Here is a 25109-nt window from a genome sequence, read left to right on the forward strand (position 1 = left end):
AGTAATGAATAATTCCGCTGGTTATCACAGTGTTAAAATTAACATTGAAATTATAAAACATTCTCATGAGTTTTAATCCAACCATCCATTTTCTATCGCACCTCTTCAAGATGTCGCATTCAGGGTTTCCCACACATTCATCTATTTGTGGCGGCCCGCCACGAAAGTACTACGGCCGCCACAAATTTGACTCGTTCGACCGCTCATAAAAGCAATGGGACTCTGTCTGTGAATGGAGCTTGTAGTTACATATTATATAAATATGTAAATATTATATAAATATGTACATAAAGTGTTGTAATTATATTCCAACTCTGCGTTCTTCTTGGTGATCGCCGCCGCCGCCCGACCACATCACCACAAATAGATACCTGATCTGTGGGAAACACTGCGCTTTAATGGTAAGAAGTATTATATTTATTATTGTTTAACCTGTAGAATAACAATGTTATTAAAAAGAATAAGAGACTTATTATACTCTGAAAAAAATTGGTCTTGTTTAAAAAATGCAAATATTTAGTTGTATTTAGTGTTAAAAAATATTATATGGCTCTCACGGAAATACATTTTGAAATATCTGGCTTTCATAGCTCTCTCAGCCAAAAAGGTTCCCGACCCGTCCTAGACTTTGCAGCGACGCGGAGGTGAAAGCCTTACCATGCGCCATAAGCGTGTGCTAAGTGTGACGGTACAAAGGTGGACAAGGGACAGATGTTAACGTCCAGAAGCCGAGATGTAACTTGATACATTATTTGATCAAAATTGACCCTAAATTATTACAACGGAATTTGGAAAGTTGCTAAGACTTTAGCTTGCAGGCCTTCAGAAAGCTTCGTGTGTAAATTGCAGGGTACAAAAACACTGAGCTGGTAAATCAAAGATCACATTTGATGAAACACGACCATGTCACTCTTGCTTCTAAATGTTTACCTTTTAGTATCGGCAGTAGCTGGGCAGCTTCGATCGTCGTTTCCAAGTTGCTAGCAGCCATTAGCTTCTCCTGCGGCGGAAGTATAATCATGACAATTTCCGCTTAAAATTGGACTGCCATTAATAACCATTTATGGTCGTAGATACTGTCAAGTTAAATCTATCCATCCATCCATCCATTTTCTACCGCTTATTCCCTTTCGGGGTTGCGGGGGGCGCTGGCGCCTATCTCAGCTACAATCGGGCGGAAGGCGGGTACACCTAAAGAATGCAAAAATTCCACCCTCTGAAGCAAAATAAAAATATATATATTTAGAATTTAACGTATTTTTGAGACGTGCTCGTACTTCCATTTTAGATAAATACAGTAAGCATGTTTAAATGTCTAGTATTCCGACTTTTCACAAATAGCACATAAAACGTAATAGCTGTCCGTCTTGTACTGAAATGCTTGAACGATCAAACATGGATTTTGAATACAAAAAAACATGAAGGCCAGTTGAATAGGTATAGCACTCTAGCTAGTAGGCCTCTAACAAGCTCCTTACGTTAACATGCAAACACAAACAGTGCTGGTAAAAATATCAAACACATTTGATGCAAAACAAACGTTTCACTGTCGTTTAAGATATACCGTTGTGTACCAGCAGTATTTCAACGGCTTCATCGTCGTTTCCCATAGCTGCTATCCGTCAACAGCTGCACCCACGACGGAAGATTGTAGAATACACACTTCACTTCAAAATAAGAGCGACTCCAAAAAGGAATGACACTCCCTTTCACATTTCTTAATTTTCAAATTAATATATTTTAGTGTTTAAATCCATGTATGCAATTTATTGAGAAATAACAAGCCCTGAGCAAGTGAGCTATTAATAAACATCAGATTAAATGTTTACAAATTCCAACAATTACTTACAAGTAACATACACAATTAATGGTATTCGACATCTCGCAAAAATTACATGAGAAGAAGTAGCTATCGGTCATAATTCTAAATATTTGAATTTTAAGACTATATACACTTAACATAAATACATAGTACCATGATGATGAGTTCACATGTATAGGATCACTGTAATAGTGAAAATGTAAAACTCAATTGCACAGTGTAGATCCATCTTTGTTATAATATCCTGCAGGCGCAGAGCAACAATGCCTGCTTGTTCTTATCTTTTGGATGCTTTCTGTTGAAGTGTCCCATAATATTTTTGGAAAAACAACAAGAGAACAAAGAAGATGCATGAATCAAATATGTGTGCATGTGCATGTGAGTGTACATTAAGGTTGTTGTAATGCTCTCTACTGCTGCAGTGAACTTCTTGTGTTGTAATCTCGTGTTGGTAGAAAGTCGAGCACACATCACAGAAATACCCACACCTGACAAACTCCTGACCTGGACATCAAACAGGAAGTGGTTAGATAAAACTGACCCACGGCTCAATTGATAAAAAGTGTCTCTGCGTAGTACCAAGAGGGTTGTTGGCTTTGAACGCTGGCAGTCCAAAGCTTGGTGCGACATATGGAGCCTGAGAACATGTTCGCTTTGTCGCAATATGCTCCTCCTTTACAACTAAAAGAAGAGGAAGAATAATGGTTGACATCCTCCAAAAAAGTGACAGAAAAACAGAATGCTAACCAGAAGTTGGTCAGAGTGTAGAGGGCGCTAAAGGCAGTGCCATTATGGCACCCCTTGAACATGGTTGTTTTGGTAAAATTGGCAGGGATATTGAGAGAATGGTTGCCCTGAAATTCAGGGGACTCCCGGGAAAATTGGGAATGTTGGCAAGTATGGCGCTGTCAAGCGCCGTTCATATTAAACTCGCGAGCCGCACCAACATTAAATTGTCATATCAAAGTGCGGGCCGCAAAATAACGTCTCGCGGGACGCATGTTTGAGACCCCGGCTATTTTCGATTCCATTTCCCACCGATTCTCCATTCCTATTCATTTAGGAAGCATGGTCAAAAATGAACTATTCTCATGGGGCTATTTTCTACCAGCATAAAAATATCAATCCTTTGAACTTGAATATACAGTATATGCTAAGAAGTTTCTTTCAACACGAGTACATGATGTCACAAAATGTCACTTTATATTTGAAAATCTCATTAAAAAAAACATTTACACAAGTTCTGTTGTTCATGCGTTAGACCAGTGATTCTCCATCGCATAGCACGCCAAAAAAAGTCTGTAAATATGTGCTGTATATGAAGTATCATTGTTGATGTTTGTGCATTGTGTCTAATGTTGCAGTGGCCAAAAATAGCCAATTTTCTCATTGACCGGGTGCAGGGCCAACACAGATAGACAGACAACATTCACACTCACATTCACACACTAGGACAAATTTAGTGTTGCCAATCAACCTATCCCCAGGTGCATGTCTTTGGAAGTGGGAGGAAGCCGCAGTACTCGGAGGCAACCCACGCATTCACGGGAAGGACATGCAAACTCCACACAGAAAGATTCCGAGCCCGGTATTGAACCCTGGCTACTTCGTATTGTGAGGCAGACGCACTAACCCTTCTTCCACCGTGAAGCCCAAAACTAAAAGCAGATACAAGCTGTGGAAGGGTGTGGTCGATGTGTCCCTTGCAGGCGGAGCATGTGCAGGAGCCGGATGTGAAGTAACGACAGGTGAGGAGATTTCTCAGCTAGAACGAGTTGTCTAATCACCTGTCTCTTTATCAGGAGCGCTGGAGACCACGAGATGAGGAAAAGCCCGGGAGGAGAGAGACTCGAAAAGAAACCATTGACTAAACATTGCTGAAAAGCAAAGAAAAGGCACGAAAATAAAAAGAGTATTGTTTCACTTGACAGCTGGGGTCCAGTATGTTATTCAGCCGGCATGAGAAAGTGCTACATTGGCGCCCAACCAAGAGAACCAAGAAGGAAGAAAAATGATGGCTCCAATTCCACTGGAGGCGCTTGGGAGAGTGCTGGCGGAGGTATCAGCAGCGAGCCAACAGCAAACGCGGCTACTGCAGTTACTAATGGACAGAACAGGGGGGGTCACCAAGCGCCGGAGCGAAGGCCTCCATGCGGCGCATGGCGGAGGCCGAAGATCCGCAAGCCTACGTCGATATCTTCGAGGCCACAGCAACAGTGTGCGGATGGCCGCAAGAAGAGTGGGGGGTGAGGCTGTTGCCACTCCTAGTGGGGGAGGCGCAGCGAGCGGCGCTCAGCCTACCGGCAGCGGCCCGGGTCCAATTTCAACACCTGAAAAGAGCAATCCTGGACCGGGTCGGCAGCACAGCAAAGGACCATCGCCGCCAATTCCAGTCATTGAAATTGGGACCAGAGGACCGACCATTCGCTCTCGGGCAGCAGCTCCGGGATGCGGCCACAAGATGGCTCAAGCCAAGGGAAGCAGACAGCCATATGTTTGAGCTCATCCTGCAGGAGCAGTTCCTGGAAGCCATCCCGGCACGTACCTCGGCGTGGGTGAGGTACCACCGGCCACAGAACCTGACTGAAGCGGTAACCTTGGCGGAGGATCACCTGGCGGTCCATCGCGATGCACAGAGAGAGGAGGCGACCCCAAGACCGGCAGAGAGACTCACACCGGCCCCGCGCAGAAGATCCACACCGACGGAGGCAGCGGCGCCATTGGAGTCCCGTTCCCGACCGGCAGGGGCTATGCTGACCCATGAGCAGGTTCCAGCGTCGGACATCCCCACCAAACAAAAAAAAAATACACACACACACACACACACACACACACACACATCAGTATCATCACAGGGGGGGTTGAGGGGATATAACTGTGCCTCTGCTCCTTTCTTCCAGGGTACCGGTGCTGCTGATGGGGGACTTTTCCCGCAGACGGCACTGCGAACACCAGGGCAAGTGTGTTGGAGGTGCGGACAGCATGGTCACGAGTCGGGAGTGCTCCGCAATGGAGGTGGGCCTGGTGACACAGGTTGCCGGGCCTCCAGCACCCTCCCCCGATCCAGGGGAAACGTATTGCGCCCTGGTAAGGGTACAAGGGAGTACACACCGGGCTATGGTGGATTCGGGGTGCAAACAGTGTATGATCCACCAGAACCTGGTTCGACCCGAGGCATTGAGGCATGTGACACAAGGGCGAATAAGATGTATACACGGGGATACTACTTTGTGTTAGTCCTGGTGGATTACGCAACCCGCTATCCCTAAGCAGTGCCGCTGTGCTCCATCTCTGCAAAGAGTGTAGCCCAAGCACTGTTTCAGGTTATCTCCCGAGTTGGAATCCCGAAAGAGATTCTGACTGACCAGGGCACATCCTTTATGTCACGCGCGATAAAGGAACTATACGGATTACTGGGAATTAAGCCCATCCGCACCAGTGTCTACCATCCGCAAACGGATGGACTGGTGGAGAGATTAAATAAAACACTGAAAACTATGATCCGTAAATTTATACACGAGGACAAACCTAATTGGGATAAATGGCTGGATCCCTTAATGTTTGCGATGCGGGAGGCACCCCAGACCTCCATCGGCTTTGCCCCTTTCAAGTTGTTATACGGCAGGAGGCCGTGTGGCGTACTGGACCTTATTAAAGAAAGCTGGGAGGAAGGTTCCAGCCGCAGTAAAAATGAGATCCAATACGTTTTGGATATGCGAGCAAAACTCCACAATGTGGGGCACTTATCACGCGAAAATTTGCTCCGCGCCCAACAACGGCAACAGCGCACGTGTAACTGGGGTACACAGCTTAGAAAATTTTCACCGGGAGAGAAAGTACTTGTACTACTCCCAACCTCCAGCTCAAAATTACTAGCCAAGTGGCAAGGACCTTTTGAGGTCTCACGGGAGACAAATGACGTGGATTGCGAGGTCCAGCGCTCCGACCGGGGTGGAGACATGTAAATTTACAATGTGAACCTACTGAAAGCATGGAGGGAGGCGGAGCCTGTCTCCATGGTGACGGTAGTGAAGGAGGAGGAGCTAAGGCCGGAGATCCCGCGCTCCGCCTCTTCCCCTCCTCTCCATTGTGACGACCAGCTCACATTGGTACAAAGAGCGGAGGTTGCTGAATTATAGCGGCCAGAGTAGCAGCTGGGAAGATCACCTGCAGTGCTCGAGTCCTTGAGGCGGGCGGGGCTCACCGCCAACCCGGTGAAGTGCGCGGTTGGCCGGAGGGAGGTACAGTATCTGGTGTACCACTTGGGGGGGGGGGGGCAGGTGCGGCGGCGATCGCGATCTTTCCACCCCCCAAGACAAAAAAAGAGGTGAGGCAGTTTGTGGGTATGGCCGGGTACTACCGACGGTTTATTCCCCGGTTCGCAGACCTGATCAGAAAGGGTGCGCCAGAGCTGGTCCAGCGGGTGTTCGAACAGGTAAAATCTGCACTCTGCGAGGAGCTGGTGCTGTGCATGCCTGACTTCACCATCCCTTTCTGTCTGCAGGCGGACGCGTCAGAGCGGGGGATGGGGGCGGTGCTATCCCAGCCGGTGGAGGGTATCGACCGGCCCATCCTGTACATCAGCCAGAAACTCTCGGACCAGGAGGCGAGGTACAGTACGGTGGGGCGAGAGGGCCTCGCCATCCGGTGGGCGGTCGGGGCCCTCTGGTATTATCTGTTGGGGCGCCCTTTCAGCCTCTACTCGGACCACAAACCGCTCCAGTGGCTCCACCGCTTGAAGGATGCTAACGCACAGATCACCCGGTGTTACCTCGCGTTGCAACCCTACAACTTCCGCGTGGTCCACCGGCTGGGTACGCAGATGGCCATGGCCGACTTCCTCTCTCGCCTCTCTACGGGTGGGTGGTCGTGGCCAGACGGCTGCCCGGCCTCCAACTGGAGGTGGAGGCATGTGGAGGGGCGTGGTTGACGTGTGTCCCCTGCGGGCGGGGCATTTGCAGGAGCCGGCTGTGAAGCAACGACAGGTGAGGAGATTTCTCAGCTGGACACCTGGAACGAGTTGTCTAATCACCTGTCTCTTTATCAGGAGCGCTGGAGACCATGAGAGGAGGAGAAGCCCGGGAGGAGAGAGACTCGAAAAGAAACCATTGACTAAACATTGCTGAAAAGCAAAGAAAAGGCACGAATGTATTGTTTCACTTGACAGCTGGGGTCCAGTAAGTTATTCAGCCGGCATGAAAAAGTGCTACACAAGCAAAAAAGAAAAAGTCAAACAATGCAATAGACTCAATTCCTATAAGTTATCTAAAAAAGATCTGTCAAGTGATCACAAGGATCATCTGTTGGTGGATTTCCCTTACATGTCAAACTATCTGGGGCACCAGACGTCATTCTACACAACAAAACAGATGAAAACTTAGAAAAGCATGGAAGCTTACAACTTATTTGTGTGTGGCTGGATCAAGAACATTGTTATCAATGTAAATCGTGCATCATTTTTGCTCCAGTAAGGTTGCATTTCATAATTTAACTTAATTACATACAATCTTGAGACTTTGTACTGGTCTATTTGAACAGTGAGCTGTCGCAAGACTTCAAGCTGGCGTATCATCCATTATTTCCAGGTTGGTGCTGCACGACGCCAGCTGTTATGCCTAACAAATAAAGCAAATGCTGCCCATTTGTGAAGAATAGGTGCAAATATGTTGGATTTATGGAACAAGGTAACTTGTGAGTGTTATATTTGAATTGTTGAGCGATCCGTGTAATACAATTTGTTTGCTGGCGCCGGCTGTACGAGTTCATTCATTACATGTCTCTTGCATGGTAACATAAAATTAATGGATTTACAATGGGAAATAATTAACTTTAAAAGTATAATCAAACAAACAAAGGGATCACTGCAAACTTGTGTGTTCTTCAACTTCGCTCCCTTGGACTGAAGTGCTATTGAAAAGATCGCCACTTTTCTAGTCGTGTTGTAAAATCTTGCACTCTTTTGCCCCTTGTTGATTACCATCTAAGTAACTCTGAATAAACTTTTATCCATTTCACAATTTGAATGTTCCCAACAGCCTAAAACAATGCAGGCATGTAGTATTTTTCTTTGAGAAAGGCTAACATGTGCCCAGAACGCTATGACAACAGAAGCTTGCTTGATCACCGCATTGAGTCTCGCATATCTAATGAGCCGGACATGAAGCCACATTTTGAGTGCAACATCAGGGTAATGACAGTGCACTGCATTTTGCTGTACTTTTCTCAGTGTGAACAAGCTTTTGCACTTGAAATCTGAAGTGTAAATACAGAAGTGCACCAATTGAGACACACCAAACAGGAGATTTCAACATGGGAAAAGGTTTTTCAAGCTCTGACTTCTCCTTGGCATTATCAGGAGCCATTAATCCCAATAGGCAAAGACTGGGTTACAGTGTACGTGTTTTCTGAGGATGTGGCGTGGCACTCTTCCTGCCCCCTACTTACTGTGTATCGTGTGGGAACTTGGTACGCCTCTGCGGTTTTCTTGTGTCAGGTGGATCGCACACCAACTACGGAAGTTTTCCTGTTCCCGTATTTCCTGTTTGCAATATGACTACCTTCTCTTCTTCAGTCTTCGTGAGGGGCAGTTCTCTCTTCCAGCAGCCATTGAGCTGCGACCGTGCTGGCGTAGATGACGTATGACCATGAAAAACACTTGAAGCCGGTAAAAACACACGTGTTCTATCCATCCATCCATTTACTACCTCTTATTCACTTTGGTGGTTGCGGGGGGCGCTGGTGCCTATCTCAGCTACAATTGGGCCGAAGGCTGGGTACACCCTGGACAAGTCGCCACCTCATCGCAGCCGGGCCAACACAGTTAGACAACATTCACACTCACATTCACACAGTAGGGCCAATTTAGTTTTGCCAATCAATCTATCCCCAGGTGCATGCCTTTGGTTGTGCTAAAATATTTCAAAATGACAATATTCACACCATTTGTAATATTTCAGGTTTTAAAAAGTCAATGTATATTAAAAATAATTTAAGTCTGCCAACCTTAATGCGCAGACCTTCAAAGTGTACCAACAGCGACCCAATATGGAAGGATGCGGTACTGCAGGTTGCTGAGTCACGCACCGTTATCTTCATTCCTGAGACGCCTTGTGAAGAATAAGAACCAAAGCAATTTACAGTAAAAATGATAGTTTAGTTTAGTCTTCATTTGAAGGGACAATGCACAGAGAAATTAAGCTCAAAGACAAATATGTCTTGCACCAGATTATAGCTGCCATACTTGCCAACCCTACCAAATTTTCTGTGAGACTCCCGAATTTCAGTGCCTCTCCCGAAAATCTCCCGGGACAACCATTCTCCCGATTTCCAGCCGGACCTGAGTGAGGACAGCCTGTCATCACGTCCACCTCTTCCTCCATATAAACAGCGTGCCGGCCCAGTCACGTTATAACATCTACGGCTTTTGGAGAGTGCACAACTGCACTCACAACAAGGAGACTATTACATATGTCTCCGTTATCCATAGGTTTATCTATAACCCATAAAGTCAGCAGACACGAGCTATTTCTCAGCGTGGTTATTCCAGCCGGCCGGCACTTTAATACACTGACACACATCATCCGTAATCCCATCATGCATTGCTTTAAAATTAAGGCAAGTAGTAATGTCCAAAAAAAAGATAGTGACAAGAGAATAGAACGAGGAATGACTAAACTTCTTTCCAGCAGATTAAGTGTCACAGATGCTGCCCTTACCTCATACTTGCCAACCCTCCCGATTTTTCCGGAAGACTCCTGATTTTCAGTGCCCTCCCGAAAATCTCCCGGGGCAAATATTCTCCCGGACAAGAGTCTTGATGGCTACCATGATTGGACGGTCTTTAGCGTACTCTACAACTTGCCGTTGCACCCGCTTTTTGGACTGCATGTCGGTTCAGACACATGTTGTATGCGGCTTCTACAGGCATACGTCAATGACTGCAAGACATAGTTGATCAACAGCCATACATGTCACACTGAGGGTCACCCTAAAAACAACTGTAACACTGTTACAGATATGTGCCACACTGTGAACCCACACCAAACAAGAATGACAAACACATTTCGAGAGAACCTCCACACTATAAAACAACATAAACACAACAGAACAAACACCTAATACCCCTTTCAGCCCTAACTCTTTGTCTTTGTAGCCTTTTTGCTATTATGAGAAATACGTCTCGCTAGCAAATTTTAGACAAAAATCCCTATTTTCAGATTGTTTTCTATGAATTAAAAACAAAGTTAAATTGTTCAGTTGGAAGTTGATACCCTACTAAAGCATTGGAATTGTTAAATGGCTTTACAATGAGCTTGAATACAATTTCAAAATGCTTGTGGAAATGATCCAGTTTAGTGGTTTCTAACTTTTTTTCAGCAAGTATCATCTCAGAAAACACTTCGCTCCCCAAGTGAAACTAATAAAATACAGTAGCATAGTGGGTCTAAATTTCCATTAAAAATACGGCAGAGGTTTTATTTAACACGTGTATTTCCATTTTTTACCACTGTACCTTCCACACAGTTTGAACAGTAACAATGTGTTTGAATATTTAATTGATTATTTGGCATAGCACTACATGGAGCCTGTGTACCATACCACAGTTTGTCACTCAATGTTATTGTTCCTTCATTTTTAACTGATATGCTGCCATTAAAGGGGAGCCACATCGAGTATGCAACATCTGATAAAATGTGTCTCGTCTTAGGGACTTCATAAGTTCAAGTCAAGCACAAAGCTGTAGAGCAGTGGTTCTCAAATGGGGGTATGCGTACCCCTGGGGGTACTTGAAGGTATGCCAAGGGGTATGTGAGATTTTGCAAAAATATTCTAAAAATAGCAACAATTTAAAAATCCTTTATAAATATACTTATTGATTAATACTTCAACAAAATATGAATGTAAGTTCATAAACTGTGAAAAGAAATGCAACAATGCAATATTCAGTGTTGACAACTAGATTTTTTGTGGACATGTTTCATAAATATTGATGTTAAAGATTTCTTATTTGTGAAGAAATGTTTAGAATTAAGTTCATGAATCCAGATGGATCTCTATTACAATCCCCAAAGAGTGCACTTTAAGTTGATGTTTACTTCTATGTGTAGAAATCTTTATTTATAATTGAATCACTTGTTTATTTTTTAAGCATTTTTTAGTTATTTTTAGTTATCTTTTTTTTTCTCCAAATAGTTCAAGAATGAGCAATATTTTGCACTGTTATACAATTTAATAAATCAGAAACTGATGACATAGTGCTGTATTTTACTTCTTTATCTCTTTTTTTCAACCAAAAATGCTTTGCTCTGATTAGGGGGTACTTGAATTAAAAAAAATTTCACAGGGGGTACATCACTGAAAAAAGGTTGAGAACCACTGCTGTAGAGAACCAACTTTGCCCCCCCAAAAAAGAACACTTTCATAGTGAGAAAAAATACAAATGAAGGAATGGCATTTGTTGTTTTCTAAGGGAGCTCATTCTTATTATACATAAATGTAAAAATAAATTAAGTGAAACTGTTTATCATCTAGAAAGCATGACGACATATTCTGTTTAAGTAAATTTTAAATTTTTTATTTGACAAATCTCTGGCTAAAGTGACTGTAAATTGATACTTTACTATGTAAATTAGGTAAGACAAACAAGTTTTCAATCACAATAAACCACCGTGCCGCTAAAATGGCGGGCTTTTTTGAAACTAAGTCAGAGATGGAGCCTTGGGTTGATGCGCTCGATTTCTGCTCACGCTGATAATATTTCTGTGGAAAGACAGCATACACGCTCATTAGGAGCAGATGAATACATTATGATGAATCATTAAATGTACCTTCAGGTTGTTGTAGTGTCTCTTACTGCTGCAGTGCGTTTCTTTGGCTGTGCTCTCTTTTAGGTAGTAAATGGAGCAAAGTTCACAGAAATAACCATGTTTGGGCACCACAAACTCTGTACCTGCACATAAGAAAAGGAAATGAAGAGTTGATCAATTGTACTAAAGTGAAATTTGGAACTATAAGAGTGTGTCATACCGAGAGGGTTGTTGGGTTTGAACGCTGGCAGTTTAAAGTTTGTTGAAACATATGGAGACAGAGAACGTGCTCGCTTTGTTTCTGTAGCAATAATGTCCGCCTCCCCTTTGCTCCCAATTGTAGTCTGTCTAAAAGATAAAGCTAAGTCCTCCTCCCTCTCTTTGTCCTGGTGGACGCTTGGCGACGAGGTAGCTGGATGGTCTTTTAAGACCGCTTCTATCCATCTGTTGGTGCTCCCCTCTGCGAAAGAACAACATAAGGAAGCGGAAGGGGCAAGCGGTGCTACTTTGTGACACTGTGATGCTAACCAGGACTTTGTCTGCGTCTCTTCCAGCTCGGCGGGGTCATGTCTTCCGACTGTGCCTCTTCAACCTGTCCCACCTGATCCAGCGTCACAAAGGCCGTGTTGACCACTAATGCGGAAAAAAAAGTTACATTTCATATTACCGTAAACAAAACAAAAAAGTGTGTGTAGATAGATAGGAAAAACACCTGTGTTTTTGTCGTCGTCGTCATCATCATCTTCGCCGCCTGCTCCGTCTAAAGTTAGCAAAGTCTACAAGAACCAACAAATGACCTTTAGTAATGTCACTCATGAAAGCTAAGTATCTCCACAACAGGATGAAAAATATCACCTGATCGTTCAGACAGTCCTCTGTTTGATCTTCCTCGCTATGTTGGCGGGGAGAGTGTGTCTTCTGTTGAACCTTTTTTTCTTCCTCCATTACAATTTCATCCAGAGTGACCAGAGTTTGTAGCTCCCCGTCAGAAATGTCATCCAGAGTGAGCAGCTCTTCTTTGTCCTTACTTCCTTCACTTGGCTTCCTTTCCTCTGTTCCCAGGGTCATCTCCTCTACTACATCTGGGTTAAGCTTTCGCTCCCTTGCTCGCCTCTTCAGCTCCTCCTCCTCGGCCATGTCGTCAGAAAAATTATCCTCTTCCTCGCTCACTTGGTCGAGCTTCCAAACGCTGCTGTCTTTGTTAGGGTGCATTAGTTTGGGCTTGTCTTTCGCTTTCACGTCAGTTTCCAGTTTGACTTTTTCACATGTGCTGACAGAGATGATGTCCTCACTAGGTTCTTCCTTAATGCTACTACACACTTTTTCATTAAAACTATCTACAACTTGATATGTGCCTTCCTCATGTCGGCTGTCATTTATGTCCTCCTCCTTTGGACTATTGTGATCATGGACCGTCTCTTCCTCTACAGAATCAAGGACCTGGAATGTGGCCTCTTCTTCATTACCAGCATCTTGTTCCTGCTTTTCTAAAGAGACATCATGATGATGCTCACAAGAAGTCTGTCTGTTTTTTTGGCTCTACCTTTCCAGTTATGCGGGGGCACTTCTTCAGGCTCCACCTGTGCAACCTCTCTTACCTTGTCCTTTGTCACTAAGCTTGGTGTCTTTTCTGGCGTCCTTGTCGAATGTGCTTAGTAGATTGTGATGTTTCCAAATCATCTTGAATCTCCTTCTTATTACCATCTAAAGGCTCTACTTCAGCTGGACCTTCATTCAAAGAATCCATATTACTTGTCTCTAACTCCTCAAGTTGGTTGTCAGTCATAACCTCCTTTGGACTATTGTGATCATGAAGCGTCTCATCCTCTACAGCAGTGGTTCCCAACCACCGGGCCGCGGCTCGACTGGTACCGGGCCGCAGAATTATTATTATATATTTTTTTTTAATTAAATCAACATAAAAAACACAAGATTCACTTACAATTAGTGAACTAACCCAAAAAAACTCCCCTTTTGATGACAAAAAAAACTTAAAAAAACAAAAAAAAGAAGCCCCCCCTGAAACTAGAAGTCAAAGTGCACCAGAGGTCGGTCTACTTCTCTTTTTGGCTCTACCTTTCCATTTGGGCACTTCTTCAGGCTCTGCCCGTTCAATCTCTCCCACCTTGTCCTGAGTCACTAACCTTGGGGTTTTTTTCGGGCGTCCTCGACGAGTCCGCTTAGTACATTGTGATGTTTCCACATCTTCATCTTGAATCTCCTTTTCATCACCACCTGAAGGCTGTACTTCAGCTGGACCTTCATTCAAAGAATCCATAATATCTGTTGTTTCCTTCTTAAGTTGGTTGTCAGTCATATCTTTCTTTGGACTTTTGTGATCATGGAGCGTCTCGTCCTCCACAGAATCAAGGACCTGGAATGTGGCCTCTTCTTCATCGCAAGCATTTTGTTCTTTTTCTAAGGAAGCATCATGATGATGCTCACCAGAGGTCAGTCTGCTCCTTTTCTTGGCTCTGCCTCTCCAGTTGGCAACTTCATCAGGCTCTTCCCGTTCAACCTCTCCCATCTTGTCCTGAGTCACTAAGTTTTTTGTTTTTTTTTGGCGTCCCTGTCGAGTGCGCTTAGTACATTGTGATGTTTCCACACCTTCATATTGACTCTCCTTTTCATCACCATCTAAAGGCTCTACTTCAGCAGGACCTTCATTCAAACAATCCATAGCATTGGACTCTTCCTCAAGTGGGTTGTCAGTGGACTTTGGACTAATGTGATCATGGAGCGTCTCTTCCTCCACAGAATCCAGGACCTGGAATGTGGCCTCTTCTTCACCACCAGCATTTGGTTCTTTCTTTTCTAAGGACACATCACGATGATGCTCACCAGAAGTCATCCTGCTTCTCGTTTTGGCTCTGCCTCTCCTGTTGGTCAGGGATGCTTCTTCATCAACGTCTCCCACCTTATCCAATTTTACCAAGCTTGTATCATCTTCAGAAGAGGAAGAGAAAGGGGGTCTTGTCTGGCGTTTTTGTCGAGTGCGTTTAGCATGTTGTGATGTTTCCCCAGCTTTATCTTTGGCCCTTTTCTCATCATCATCATCATCATCACCACTTAAAGGCTGTTTCTTGGATGGATCTTCATTCATACAATCTACAACTCGAGACGCACCTTCCTTCTCATGTCGATTGTCAAGCATGTCCTCCTTTGGACTTTTGTGATCATGGAGCGTCTTTTCCTCTAAAGAATCCAGGGCCTGGAATGTGGATTCTTCCTCATCGACAGTGCATTCTTCAGGTTTTAAGGAAGCATAATGATGATGCTCACCAGAAGTCAGTCTACTTTTTTTGGCTCTGCCTCTCAATTTGGGCGGGGACGCTTCTTCGTCATCAACCTCTCCCACCTTATCCAACGTCACCATGTTTGTGTTGTCTTTCGAAGGGGAAGAAAGAATTTGTCTTGTCTGGTAGTGTTGTCGAGTGCGTTTTGCATGGCAGGATGTTTCTTCAGCCTCATCTTTGTCCTCCTTATCATCACCGTCTGAAGGTTTTTTTACAGCTGGATCTTCTTTCCAAGAATCCATGATCTTATTTGACTCTTCCTCCTCATGTTGGTGGTCAGTCACATCCTTCTTAGGACTATTGTGATCACATTGGGGCTCTTCCTCCACTGAATCCCGGACCTGGAATGTGGCTGCTTCCTCTTCATCACAAGCATCTTGTTCCTTCTTTTCTAAGCAGACATCCTGATGATGCTCACCAGAGATCAATGTGCCTCTCCAGTTGGGTCGGAATGCTTTGTCATCAACTTCTCCCACCTTATCCACTGTCAACAAGGTTGTGTTATCTTCTGAAGAGGAAGGAAACGAATGTCTTGGCTGGTGGTGTGGTTGAGTGCACTTAGTATGTTGTGATGTTCCCACATAATTATCTTTACCCTCTTTCTCATCATCACCACCACCACCTTCTTTGGCTGGACCTTCATCATGGAGCATCTCATCTTCCAAACAGTCCAGGACCGTGAATGTGGCTTCTTCTTCATCACCAGCGTCTAAGCGGTCATCTTCACTTTTAGTGGTTTCGACTGATTTCTTAGGTCTTCCCCTTCCTCTCGTAGCTGGGGGACTCTTCTGTTTGTCTTTGTGGACAGGCTCAATTTTCTTGGTTGGTGTTTCTATTCTGGTGGTTTCCTGTGAAGTTCTTGTCCTTTTCCTCGTTGGTGTCATTTCTTCATGACCTCTTTTCCCACTAGGGGCATCTTTTGTTGGCGGCCTTCCTCTTTTTCCTCTGCTGGATCTGGTTGTGATGCTGGTTTCTTCTTGTACTGTCTCAGTGTCAACAGAGTCTAAGATGTGGAAAGTGGTCTCCTCATCCTTTATGGTTGGACCCTGGGTCTTCCCTCGAGTGCTCCTCCTCCTCCTATCGGGTGTCAATCTGCTGCTAGACTGTTGAACTTGGATATAATCAACAACCTGGTACTTCTGCTCAGCTTTAGGAGGTTCGGAGGTGGTGGGGTCCTTTACCCCAGCCTGATGCGTTTTTGAAGACTCATGTTCTTCTCTCTTGGATGCTCTGCTTGAAGAAGTCACCCCACGCTCACTGTCTGCCTTATTCTTGGTGGAAGTTGGCTGCTCTTCCACAGAATCAATCACCTGGTATGCTGCCGCTTCTTCTTCTAGTGAAGTCATAGGGTCTTTTTTACAGAGCAGGCTACCCGAGGTACCTCGAGAGTGTTTTTCATTGTCGTTTTTGTTTGTTTGACAGGATTCTGCTATCACCTCTTTATCATCTTTCCTGTTTGTCTTCTGCTCGTCTCCTTTGTCTTTTAGAGGAGAAATGAAAATATATTTGTTTGCTTCATCTAGATTTCTGGGTGTGTCAACTTGTGGAGAAGTCTCCTCTTCGTTGCAAATTTGTTTTGTGTCATTTTCAAATTGTCTGATGGGATGCTGCTCTGGAGTTACTTGGACCTCAGTGGCACCATCTCCAGAGATATTAAGCTCTTTGAGTCTGCAGTCTTCTGAGGAAGGTTTCTCTTCATCACTCACGCTGTCCAGCACTTGAACGTTTTCCTTGGTTGCGACAGTTATCATTCTATCTTTTTGAGATTCAGCCTTTAACTCTTCAGGTTTGAAGGAGCTTTTTGACTTTTGAGACATTGAATGAGAAGATGGATTGCATTTGGATGAGGTTCTTGTGGAGGATAAGGGGCATTCAGAACTCATTGACTCTTTTGAGGTTCTGGTGTTGGTTTGTTTAGAAGTCAAGTTGGAGGAGAGCTCAGTAGAACTTGTTTGGGCTTTTTCCTCCCCAACTTCATCCACCGTAACAAAGTCATCTATTTTGAAAGGTTCACAAATCAGTGCCGAAGGAGGAATGCGGTCTTCAGTAAAGTCCACCTGAGATTGGATGGAAAAGACAGAAATAATGAAAATTAACAGTTTACTTGAATAATATCTTGTTTATTTTATTTTCTCTGGCTTGCAGTGTTTTCACTGTCTTCCAATGAAAAAGACCAGAGATGACAACAATAAACAAGGAAATTGAGCTACCAAAACTTACCCCTGTGTTGTCTCTTTTTAGACGGCAGGGAGCAGTATAAGGACCCACTGAGGCTCCCGGTGCTCCATCTTCCACTTTTGAAGTCATTTGCTTTTCCTCATGGGCCACTGTTTTCCAAACGTCATCTTTAGCCTTAGTTTGTTGTTGTGCCACCTTTGTTGTTCTTTCAGGGAAAGCTGATGGAGCAGCAGTAACCGTGGAGCACACAGCAGCCTGGAAGCTGACTTTCTTCCTGTCCGTCTCAGGGCACAATGTAATCACACTGTGATCCATCAGACGCCTTTTCAAGGTATTTACACTGAAATCAAATCCAAACAAAGAGCTAGCACCAAGTTTTACGTTTTCTATTACCATGACAAACACATTAGAATCCATACCTCTCAAAGCCTTTAACTTCACACCTGAAAACCAGAGCAAGGATAAATATTGCTATCAAAATGCTGTGTCAAAAGGCTGCCAACACACATGCATGGGCGCACACACAATGAGATATGACACCTACTGCAATTTTGTTGACAAATCATTGGATTTCTCCTCCACACACTTAACGCCTGTAGTGTCGGCCATTTCGATGCATATCTGTGGTGTAGATAGCAAGAGACAGAGAGCAATATATAGAGATAGATCGACAAAGAAAAAGTAGAGACCGATTGATATTTTTTTAAGAAAGAGAAGGAGATTTATAAAGAGAAAGCAAATCATTTTTCTGATAGACACATGAAACCTGGAGCAATTTGGATTGACAGTATTTGTCATGTACCCGATTATCCAGAGGCAGGAAGTTGACAACTTCTGCATGAGATGTGACAACATCTAATACTTGTTTAACAATGTACTCGTTGAGCCAGGAGACATTCACACAAAGCAGGCGCTCGGCCAACGTCTCCACTTGTCCAACGCGCTGAAAGGAATAAAGCAAAGCATTCCTGAGGATCGACTTCCACTTCCTTTGTCACTAGCTCCTGGTTGACTCACAGCATTGCTCAGCTGCATCAGACTTTTGTACAAGTTCTCCTGTCAAGAGAGTACAAGTAAAATGATGAGCAATGTCATCGGAACACCTTGACTGGTGTTTCCCAGAGTCCATACCTCGCTGCTTTCTGGACACATGGGTGACAGGACAAAGTGCACAGAGAGTTTTTCGGTTTGGTCCAACACTTCCGTTTTTAAGTGACTGTTGAGAAATCGGCAGCAGGCGCTCCATTCACTGAAATGTACAAAGCTCTGCAAACCAAAATAGGCGGGATGACTACATGTCCAAACAGTGTGTATGTCAGGGGAATGTTGGAGTGTGCTCACCCTCCTCTGGGTTGGCAGCACGATCACGTTGTAGTACAGAGACTGAAGGTCCTTCTGGGAAATATATGGCCACACCAGCTTGGCCACTTGCTCGTAACTATAGTCTGCATTAAAACCTGTCAACATGATCGTTGGAGCTGTCACATCTCGACGCTCAGCCTCATTAATGTCAGCTTCTTCTGTGATAGTCAGAAACTCTGCGAAGACCACAACATGTGAGAGACGGCAGCCTCATTACATGAGCCCATTGGTTACATCACTGTGGGCTCTTACCTGGGATACTAAACCAGCAAGATGTTGTTGGGAACAGGTAGGGTTTCTGTGATATGGTCAGGAAGAATGGAGAGTAGCTTCCTTCCGGAACACTGAACTCTAATGTAGGAAGAGTTGCCCAGGCAACCGCCAAACTGCTGTCTAGCATGGCTTTCTCAGGAAGCATTGGTACTGTGAAGAAAAGCAAGCTTGCTATCATTGCCTTTAAATTTCATATTATGTAGTCAGTCTGTCCCAGTGAGCTTACGTGGAGCAGGGCATTTTATTTCAGGACACCACAGCCTGTAGATTTCGTAGGCAGGACACCGATTCAGCAAAGAGCACCACACTCCGAAGCGATCAGCATCACAATCAGACTCAAACTCAACAAATAGCTGCAACAAGCAGATTGAATATGACTAACCCATCCAGCACTGACATATCATCAAGACGTCAATGCACCTTGCTAAGGAGAGGCAGGAAGTTTTTGACAAAGCCTATCTTCCTTAAATCTTCCCGGAGGCTAATAGTCTCACTTGGAGAGATGTTCTTGATGAAGATGGTTCTCGACGTAAAGTCATTCACAGGCTGGAGTTTCAAAGGTAAAAGGATTAAAAGACAGAAAAATAATACCTCCATTCACAATGTTTTTATTTACTTACATAATTCATTATAGCCATCAGCGATTGGTAAAAACCATCCTGGAACACAAAATATTTGACTCAGTAACTTATATTGGCCCCTCTACACCATCCCAAAGTGTTTACTGCGTACCGGCAACATGGAGACATATGTACCCAACACATGCAGTTGCAGTTTATTACTACAGCCTTCAAGTGCAAATGTTTTGTTCCTGCTGGCGACGTAAGCAGCCAGAACATCCTTTGCGTTCTCCATCTGAACAAACGCCTGAAGGTCACAAAGAGACATCCAATGAAGTCATTCAATAAGTGATTTTGTGTCCATTCACATCTGGTAAGTGCACTATTGTATAATCTAAGGGTGAAACAATACGTGTATTTGTATTGAACCGTTTCGGTACGGGGGGTTTGGTTCGGAACGGAGGTGCACCGAACAGGTTTCCACACGGACTTATTAAGTAGCGCACCGCACGGATGGACATAAGTAGCATACCGCATGTTGTGTAAACAATGCACACCGAGGCACAACACACGTCATGCTAGCAACGACCTGGCTACGACAACATGCAAAAGTCAGAGCTGGAAGACCTTCCTGCCTCGTTAAGATCTCCCATTTGGGAACACTTTGGCCTTGCGGTGTGATACAACAATGGAGGACAAGAGGTGGACAAAGCGAAAGCGGTTTGCCGACATTGTTCGGCAGCAGTAGATTATGCTTCTGGCAACACGTCAAACATGCTAACCGTTTTGAAGCGGCACCACCCCCAATTGAAAATCACTTCAACTAAGAGAAAGACGAGCGTGGTGCAAACACAGCTCCCCACCGCATCAATCAGCCTCTTCAAGGCGAGTTAGACGGGGCTAAAGCAAAAACAAATGCAGTTGGTGTTTTTATAGAAGCAGATTTAAGACCATATTGCATTAAAAACTAGATTTTGACCCACTTCTATGGTGGAAGAACAATGAGCCCTTATATACTCTTACTGCCAAGTTAGCCAGGCACTACTTCGCCGTAACTGCTACCTCCGTGTCCTGCGAAAGGGTATTTTCTCCAGCTGGAGACATTTTAACTGCTAGCAGGTCTGCTCTTTCTGCAGACAATGTGGATAAACTGATTTTTCTGGCAAAAAAAACATGAAGATTGAGTGAAGGTCACCAGGGTTAAAGGCTGGTGGGAAAAAAGAAAAGTAAATTTGAGGCTGAGTTAGTGCTGGGTGATATATCGATATATGCGATATATCGCAGGTTTGTCTCTGTGCGATATAGAAAATTACTATATCGTAATATTGGAGTATATGTTCTCACGCAGTTGTTTTTAGCTTCGGGCAATACACTACAGGCTCTTCCCACTCCTTGTCTGTCCTTCTCACAGACAGCAAACGCACAAACTTACATACGTCACATACTGTCACGTCATACATCACATACGTATACGCCCTCGCCCAGCAGAGAGGTAGCAGCGTAGCTAACGTTAGCTGTGATGCTAGCGGAGTGTTGCGGATGGTAATATGAGAGAAAAACGGTGCGAATCTGGTCACAAATGAAAGGAGAATTTATTCCCAAGAAAAACAGTACGGGGTCCATTGTCTGGTAGTGGTTCGGCTTCAATATGTCTAATAGATAACTTTAATTTGTCAAGTGTGGGGCACACGCTTTGTTACCAGAAGTAGCATTACTGCTAATAAATAAATAAATAAATAAATGGGTTGTACTTGTATAGTGCTTTTCTACCTTCAAGGTACTCAAAGCGCTTTGACACTACTTCCACATTTACCCATTCACACACACATCCACACACTGATGGAGGGAGCTGCCATGCAAGGCGCTAACCAGCACCCATCAGGAGCAAGGGTGAAGTGTCTTGCTCAGGACACAACGGACGTGACGAGGTTGGTACTAGGTGGGATTTGAACCAGGGACCCTCGGGTTGCGGACGGCCTCTCTCCCACTGCGCCATGCCGTAGTATCATTTGAAAAGTCACCTGCTACTAACTGTTTAATAAACACAGTTTTGGTCAATTGACTTAGTTGTGATTTCCTTCACTGCATGAAAGTTTAAAAGTAGCATATATTAATGCAGTATGAAGAAGAATGTTTTAATGTAGACACATAGAATCATCATACTGCTGTAATTAAATGTATCAAGTGTTAATTCAAGGCTAAGGCAAAATACCGAGATATATATCGTATATCACGATATGGCCTAAAAATACCAAGTAATTGAAAAAAGGTCATATCGCCCAGCCCTAGGCTGAGTTGACAGTTGAAACTTTTTAATGTTGCACTTTTTGCAAACCCCGTTTCCATATGAGTTGTGAAATTGTGTTAGATGCAAATTTAAACGGAATACAATGATTTGCAAATCATTTTCAATCCATTTTCAGTTAAATATGCTACAAAGACAACATATTTGATGTTCAAACTGATAAACTTTTTCATTTTTTGCAAATAATCATTAACTTTAGAATTTGATGCCAGCAACACATGACAAAGAAGTCGGGAAAGGTGGCAATAAATACTGATAACGTTGAGGAATGCTCATCAAACACTTATTTGGAACATCCTACAAGTGTGCAGGCTATTTGGGAACAGGTGGGTGCCATGATTAGGTATAAAACCAGCTTCCTAAAAAATGCTCAGTCCTTCACAAGAAAGGATGGGGCGAGGTAAACCCCTTTGTCCACAACTGTGTGAGCAAATAGTCAAACAGTTTAAGAACAACGTTTCTCAAAGTGCAATTGCAAGAAATTTAGGGATTTCAACCTACAGTCCATAATATCATCAAAAGGTTCAGAGAATCTGGAGAAATCACTCCATGTAAGCGGCATGGCCGGAAACCAACATTGAATGACCGTGACTTTCGATCCCTTCAGATGGCACTGTATCAAAAACCGACTTCAATCTCTAAAGGATATCACCACATGGGCTCAGGAACACTTCAGAAAACCACTGTCACTAAATACAGTTGGTCGCTACATCTGTAAGTGCATGTTAAAGATCTACTATGCAAAGCGAAAACCATTTATCAACAACATCCAAAAACGCCGCTGGCTTTTCTGGGCCCGAGATCATATAAGATAGAGTGATGTAAAGTGGAAAATTGTTCCATGGTCTGACAAGTCGTCATTTCAAATTGTTATTGGAAATATTTGACATTGTGTCCTCCGGACCAAAGGGAAAGCGAACCATCCAGAATGTTATCGATGCAAAGTTCAAAAGCCAGCATCTGTTATGGTATGGGGGTGCATTAGTGCCCATGGCATGGGCAACTTACGCATCTGTGAAGGCACCATTAATGCTGAAAGGTACATACAGGTTTTGGAACAACCTATGCTGCCATCTAAGTGCCGTCTTTTTCATGGACGCCACTGCTTATTTCAGCAAGACAATGCGAAGCCACATTCAGCACGTGTTACAACAGCGTGGCTTCGTAAAAAAAAAGTGCGGGTACTTTCCTGGCCCGCCTGCAGTCCAGACCTGTTTCCCATTGAAAATGTGTGGCGCATTATGAAGCATAAAATACGACATCGGAGACCCTGAACTGTTGAACGACTGAAGCTCTACATAAAACAAAAGTAGGAAATAATTCCACTTTCAAAGCTTCACAATTAGTTTCCTCAGTTCCCAAACGGTTATTGAGTGTTGTTAAAAGAAAATGTGATGTAACACAGTGGTGAACATGCCCTTTCCCAACTACTTTGGCACGTGTTGCAGCCATGAAATTCTAACTTAATTATTATTTGCAAAAAAAAACTAAGTTTATGAGTTTGAACATCAAATATCTTGTATGTGTAGTGCATTCAATTGAATATGGGTTGAAAAGGATTTGCAAATCAATGTATTCCATTTATATTTACATCTAACACAATTTCCCAACTCATATGGAAACGGGGTTTGTATATGTAGAAGAAAAGTTTCGTCATTTTATTTAATCTGAGCAACAACTTGAAGCAGTTTAATGTTGAACTCTATATGTAGAAAGGTTTTCAGAATCAGAATCAGACATACTGTATTAATCCCCGAGGGGAAATTACAATTTTCAGCACAATCCCATTTAAGATCAGACAAACATTACATGGAGACTGAACAGGATCGCTGAAGGGTCTGCCAACTTCCGGCGCCCCTTACAAAAAAGGTGAGATACAGGTAAACAAGTCGGGGGGAATGGGAGGAAAAAAAATAAATGATAAAGATTAAAATAAAATAAAATAAAATTAAAAAAACGGTCTAAGCCTGGGCCGCTGGAGAGTGGGTCCAGACTGAGGCCAAGGGAAAAAAACAACTCATAGCCATAGTACACATCCCTCTTACATGTGTGTAAGAGGGAAGCAGCAAACATCAAGTTAAGAAACCAATTCTGAGCCTTATCTTATTTAGTTCTTATTTTATATATGGTGACCACATTAACCCTGGCAACCGACCCTGTGTGTATATTTATGTTATTGTTATCCTTAGGATTCATGACTGCCTGCTGTTGCACTGATCAGCCTAGTGGTGGCTCACATCCATCACACACAGAGTTATTGCTATTTTCGGGCAGAATTATTATAGTGTTCTCAACGTTAAAAGGATAAAGCCATTGTTGACAAAATTGGAAAATAACCAGAAAATCTATATATATTTTTTCTTACTGTACCGAAAATTAACCAATTTGTGACCTTTAAACTGATGTACGTACCGATCCGCGATTTTTGTGTACCGTTGGTTACACTCTTCGTATAATCATTAGAGTAATTCAAAGTGCCTACTAAGGCTGCACAAAAACAAGATCATATTTCTAAATAAGGATTTACTTCATTTTACTAAACAGGCAGCATCGCTAACAAACGCTGCCATTTTACTTAAACATGTTGCACTCTACTCCAGTCTCGCAAGCTAGGGCGAGTTGGCTTTACTGCCCCGGGTTCTGACCTATTAACAGCCAACGCCACTGCTCATCAATTATCACTATCACATTACTTAAAGAACGTTTCTTGGGACCTTCCATGAAGAAAGTTAGGAGACAATTTCAAGTTTCTTTAAATCAGCACAAAATAATGAGGAGTCTAATAAAAAATGACAATCACTTTATAAAAAAAAGTGCCTTTCTTGAGTTCTTTGGAATGTAAGCACATGGCCCTGAATATGGTGTGTGTGTGTGTGTATGTGTGTGTGTGTGTGTGTGTGTGTGTGTGTGAGTGAGTGTGTGAAAATATCCTTCAGAATAAAACTCTCAATAGTAAGCAAGAAAATTGGCATGTCCAGAATCATGCAATAGCCACACATACCATGCACGTTTGAGGAATAACGTAGATTTTCTTGTCCGAATACTTAAATCCGAACGGTTCCAACAACCGGGCAATGTCTTCCTCACTGTAGGAACCGTCATATATGGGCAGGTGCGTGATCAACAGCTGCGTCTTGTTGAGTGACCGAAACTGGACAAACAGAACCTTGTGATTGTTCTTTTACTTCAAGATGCCAACAAGACTGTTTTAAAGTGAAGTTCTTACCCTTGTTGAAATGCAGGTTTTCTTTTTGAGGCATACTGCAACAGACAATGTTACAAATAAATAACAGCTAGTAAATTGTTGACGTGTCAGACTCACCGATTCTTTTTTGAAGCAGATGTTGTTCCATCATCTCTCCAATGGTGAGTGTGGCTGCAGCCTCAGCGCTGTGTGATGACATCACATCCTGCACCACTGCTGCCTTAGGTGGAGTCTTGGATGCTGTTGCTGTGGAAAAAAGACTTAATGAACAAGTCACTGGTTTGTCAACATTTAGGTGGCAA

The 25109-nt window shown here is 43.5% G+C and overlaps 3 protein-coding genes across 6 annotated transcripts in view; all 3 read right to left on the minus strand.

Moving 5' to 3' along the window:
* Window positions 1-1683, minus strand: part of LOC133560502 (uncharacterized) — a 33839-nt gene extending 32156 nt beyond the window's left edge. Inside the window, exons 1-2 of one of the 4 annotated variants that reach the window (XM_061913088.1) lie at window positions 1565-1683; window positions 931-1000 (exon numbers count right to left, since the gene is read on the minus strand). Coding sequence is in view for 1 of the 4 variants with exons in the window: in XM_061913092.1 (XP_061769076.1) it covers window positions 1565-1597 (33 nt within the window). In the remaining 3 variants the exon portion in view is untranslated. Of the gene's footprint in view, window positions 1-930; window positions 1091-1191; window positions 1473-1564 lie in introns of those variants that run through there. The other 3 variants (XM_061913089.1, XM_061913091.1, XM_061913092.1) reach the window with 3 other exon arrangements.
* Window positions 1684-11380: 9697 nt separating this feature from the next.
* On the minus strand, window positions 11381-13576 carry LOC133560504 (matrin-3-like). The gene is made up of 6 exons (XM_061913099.1): window positions 12484-13576; window positions 12341-12404; window positions 12157-12261; window positions 11849-12088; window positions 11650-11771; window positions 11381-11581 (listed from the first exon to the last, which is right to left on the minus strand). The coding sequence occupies exons 1-6, from the start codon at window positions 12838-12840 to the stop codon at window positions 11396-11398; spliced, it is 1074 nt and encodes a 357-aa protein (XP_061769083.1). The 5' UTR covers window positions 12841-13576; the 3' UTR covers window positions 11381-11395.
* A 74-nt stretch (window positions 13577-13650) lies between these two features.
* The window catches only part of LOC133560501 (uncharacterized), a 36731-nt gene continuing 25272 nt past the window's right edge, over window positions 13651-25109 (minus strand). Inside the window, exons 20-35 of the mRNA XM_061913087.1 lie at window positions 24925-25053; window positions 24829-24863; window positions 24604-24753; window positions 19470-19604; window positions 19358-19396; window positions 19158-19283; window positions 18964-19090; window positions 18717-18887; window positions 18444-18640; window positions 18234-18368; window positions 18120-18158; window positions 17905-18045; window positions 17647-17723; window positions 17522-17545; window positions 17145-17442; window positions 13651-16981 (exon numbers count right to left, since the gene is read on the minus strand). Coding sequence (XP_061769071.1) covers window positions 13661-16981; window positions 17145-17442; window positions 17522-17545; window positions 17647-17723; window positions 17905-18045; window positions 18120-18158; window positions 18234-18368; window positions 18444-18640; window positions 18717-18887; window positions 18964-19090; window positions 19158-19283; window positions 19358-19396; window positions 19470-19604; window positions 24604-24753; window positions 24829-24863; window positions 24925-25053 — 5144 coding nt within the window. The 3' untranslated portion in view covers window positions 13651-13660. The remainder of the gene's footprint in view (window positions 16982-17144; window positions 17443-17521; window positions 17546-17646; window positions 17724-17904; window positions 18046-18119; window positions 18159-18233; window positions 18369-18443; window positions 18641-18716; window positions 18888-18963; window positions 19091-19157; window positions 19284-19357; window positions 19397-19469; window positions 19605-24603; window positions 24754-24828; window positions 24864-24924; window positions 25054-25109) is intronic.

The sequence above is a fragment of the Nerophis ophidion genome, linkage group LG10 (assembly GCF_033978795.1).
Source record: "Nerophis ophidion isolate RoL-2023_Sa linkage group LG10, RoL_Noph_v1.0, whole genome shotgun sequence".
NCBI lineage: Eukaryota > Metazoa > Chordata > Actinopteri > Syngnathiformes > Syngnathidae > Nerophis > Nerophis ophidion.

Bases quoted from the DNA above. Each gene is read 5' to 3' on its own strand.
- LOC133560504 (XM_061913099.1), bottom strand. From the start codon at position 12,840: ATGCACCCTAACAAAGACAGCAGCGTTTGGAAGCTCGACCAAGTGAGC. The intron at 11,772-11,848 runs GTATGACACACT...TCTTATGTGCAG, and splicing joins CAAACCCAACAACCCTCTCG to GTACAGAGTTTGTGGTGCCC. The intron at 11,582-11,649 runs GTACATTTAATG...GTCTTTCCACAG, and splicing joins GACACTACAACAACCTGAAG to AAATATTATCAGCGTGAGCA.